This window comes from Otolemur garnettii, unplaced genomic scaffold (genome assembly GCF_000181295.1).
Source record: "Otolemur garnettii isolate 467f Iridium unplaced genomic scaffold, OtoGar3 scaffold00023, whole genome shotgun sequence".
NCBI classification, from domain to species: domain Eukaryota; kingdom Metazoa; phylum Chordata; class Mammalia; order Primates; family Galagidae; genus Otolemur; species Otolemur garnettii.
This window is the reverse complement of record NW_003852418.1, coordinates 11516673-11519733: the sequence shown is the minus strand read 5'-3', so window position 1 is coordinate 11519733 and position 3061 is coordinate 11516673. Positions and strand designations below refer to the sequence as shown.

Genomic DNA, 3061 nt, shown 5'->3' with positions numbered 1-3061 from the left:
GCCTGTAGTCCCAGCTACTTGGGAGGCTGAGGCAGGAGACTCGCTTGAGCCTACGAGTTGGAGGTTGCTGTGAGCTGTAATGCCACGGCACTCTACCCAGGGGGACAGCTTGAGGCTCTGTCTCAAAAAAAAAGATCTTCTGTCTTTAAATTGTGTGATAAAACCATGGGCGCACGAATGCTCGGCACACACAGAGATGAATTTGTGATCCATACAGTCACCAGACAGCTGAGAATGCAGTTGTTGATGGAGACTGTGCTGGGAGCTAAGGATAGACCTTTTATAATACTTTCCATAGATCTGCATGTAAATCATTCCCTTGTTTGCTTCCTACTTGTTCTGTTTACTGAGGAAACTTTTCTTTGAGGAAACACATTAATTGCAATGAGGTGTTCCTTTTGTGAAAGTATAAAGAGCAACATCTATTCAATCACCAAACATTGCGGGTCAGTTTTGTTGAGGCCCCTGCCTTCAGGGTTTCACATTTAGTGAGGGAGGCTGATGTGTGGCTGAGTGCCAGTCCTTAGGTGGGGGTCAGGAGGACTGAGAGAGGAGCAGCTGGCACTGGGCTCCAGGGCGTGTGTGAAGAGGAGTGAGGGGCTGGGCAGGGAGGGCGTAGAGTAAAAGAGGAGGCAAGGGCTGCGCAGGTCAGTGTGGGAACTTGAGCTTCCTATGTGGTAGGAAGCCATGGGAGGGGTTAAGCCAGCAGAGACTCGGTGTTAGAAGAGGTCACGATGAGGTGGAGGAACATGGGTGAACATGGAGTTTCTTGAAGGCAGAAGCAATGGGACCTTTTGATACTTGGAAGGTAGGATATGGGGGAATGGGGCTCAAGGTTGGCTGCTAGATTTTTGCTTTGACTAGGTGATACCACTTCTAAGGAAGAGAGGGGAGGAGGAGCAGGTTGAGTGTAGGTTAAAATCCAGATGTGAGTTTGGTTTGGTTTGGTTATAGTCTGGGATCCCTCTAGATGAGAAAGGTCTGTGGGTTTATCATGATGAACACCTTCTGGATCTAAAGTACGTGGCATCTTGTTTAGAATACCTTTTCAGGCTCGGCGCCTATAGCTCAACCGGCTAAGGCGCCAGCCACGTACACCTAAGGTGGCGGGTTCGAATCCCCAGCCCGGACCCGCCAAACAACAATGACGGCTGCAACCAAAAAATAGCCGGGCGTTGTGGCGGGCGCCTGTGGTCCCAGCTACTTGGGAGGCGGAGGCAGGAGACTCGCTTGAGCCCAGGAGTTGGAGGTTGCTGTGAGCGTGATGCCATGGCACTCTACCCAGGGGGAAAGCTTGAGGCTCTGTCTCAAAAAAAAAAAAAAAAAAAAAGAATACCTTTTCAAGGGTTTAAATCTCATCCTCTATGATCTGTACCCCCCTTAAAGACCAGTAGGTGTCGCTGTTTACATCAGGACAGTTACTTAGGCAACACAGGACTTCTAAGGAGGGGGCTCTGATGCCTGAGATAGGAACCCACAGGAGGGTAGCCCTTCCCCTCAAAGCGGTTACTCTGATAGGGAGCTGTCACCCTTTGGTGTGGTCTTCAGATGTAACATTATAACAGTGTGACTTCCCTTAGGACAGAGAGTTAGAGAGTGGGCGGTGTTGAACTGGGTCTTTAGGATGTGAGGTCTGGGTGGGGGAGAGCACTCCAGGCGGAAGGAGAAGCCTGGCTACAGCTCATGTCTTGCTGCTCATAAGGTAGATGTTACAGTGAAAGGTTATCAGCCTGGGAGATTAGGCTTTTTCAGTGTTTCTCAACAAAGGCTCAGTTGGCGTTTTAAGAAGGACTTTTGTTTCCTATGCAGGTGTGGGGTCCTCTCTCACAAAATGCCGCTAATCTCTCAGGTCATCACAACTATAAAAAAAAAAAAAAAAAAGCCTGCAGGGGAGATAAAGCACCTTGCCTGAGATCCCTTACATAGTGTCCAGCCCCAGAGTGGGAGAAGAGGCAGCTGCTCTGGGTCTGCGCCCCACCCGCTCCTGGTCTGAATTTTATAGTTCTCCAAAGCAGTTGCCTGTTCTGTGCTTTGCACTCAGTGGTATTTGATACACTGGCTGATGATCCCAGTGCAAAGGGACATTTAATGTGGTTTCCTAAAATAAAGACTGCCTCTTACACACCATTCCCCAGAGAATAAGACAGGGCTGCAGAGTAGGGAAATTAACATAAAAATAGGTCCTTCTGATTGGATTTAATAATCCTAACTAAAAACTCCAGTGATGCTAGCTTAAATGTTCTGTCTTTTTTTGTTGTTTATTTCCTCAAAGCCCAGGATTCATATAAACTAGTTACTACTGACATACCATGTAACAAGTGGTTGCTGTGCTGCAAACATGCACCAGTTCTGCAGTCAGGAATGAACAGTGTTTCACAAGATCCACCTTTTCAAATTCTTTGTTTGTAATTGCCTGACATCTTTCTATCCTTTTTTTCCAGACAATTTATGAAAACCGAATATACAGCCTTAAAATAGAATGTGGACCTAAATACCCAGAAGCACCCCCCTTTGTAAGATTTGTAACAAAAATTAATATGAATGGAGTTAATAGTTCTAATGGAGTGGTGAGTAGCTTTTCCTGTCCCTGCTTGTTACTCGGGGTTGAGAATTGCTTTCTACATAACATCAGGAACATTGGGACTGGGCCAGATTCCTTATGTTCCTTGGTAATCTGATGATAAAGTATATCACGGTGCATGTGATTGCGGATTTGGGGTGGGACCTGTTTCCCAATTGGATTTAACTGTCACTCACGCATTCAGCACTTTCTCTGGGCCAGCTCTGTGATCACTTTGAGATATGAGCTCATTTAGTCCTCTTGATGCCCTTATCAGGTAGAGATGAGGAAACTGAGGCACAGAGGTGTAAGATCTTGCCCAAGGCAGCACCTTATCTCCTGGGCCTTATTTTTGAACCACTAGTACATAATGTTTTTCCTTGAGTGGCCTTGCGTTTTAAACTGTTTTTTTTTTTTTTTTTTTTGAGATCCTCAAGCTGTTCCCTGGGTAGAGTGCTGTGGTGTCACAGCTCACAGCAACCTCCAACTCCTGGGCTCAAG

The 3061-nt window shown here is 46.7% G+C and overlaps 1 protein-coding gene across 1 annotated transcript in view; it reads left to right on the top strand.

Moving 5' to 3' along the window:
* Positions 1–3061, top strand: part of UBE2V1 (ubiquitin conjugating enzyme E2 V1) — a 33090-nt gene that overhangs the window by 26896 nt on the left and 3133 nt on the right. Inside the window, exon 3 of the mRNA XM_012803815.2 lies at positions 2442–2567. Within this exon, the coding sequence (XP_012659269.1) occupies positions 2442–2567 (126 nt within the window). The remainder of the gene's footprint in view (positions 1–2441; positions 2568–3061) is intronic.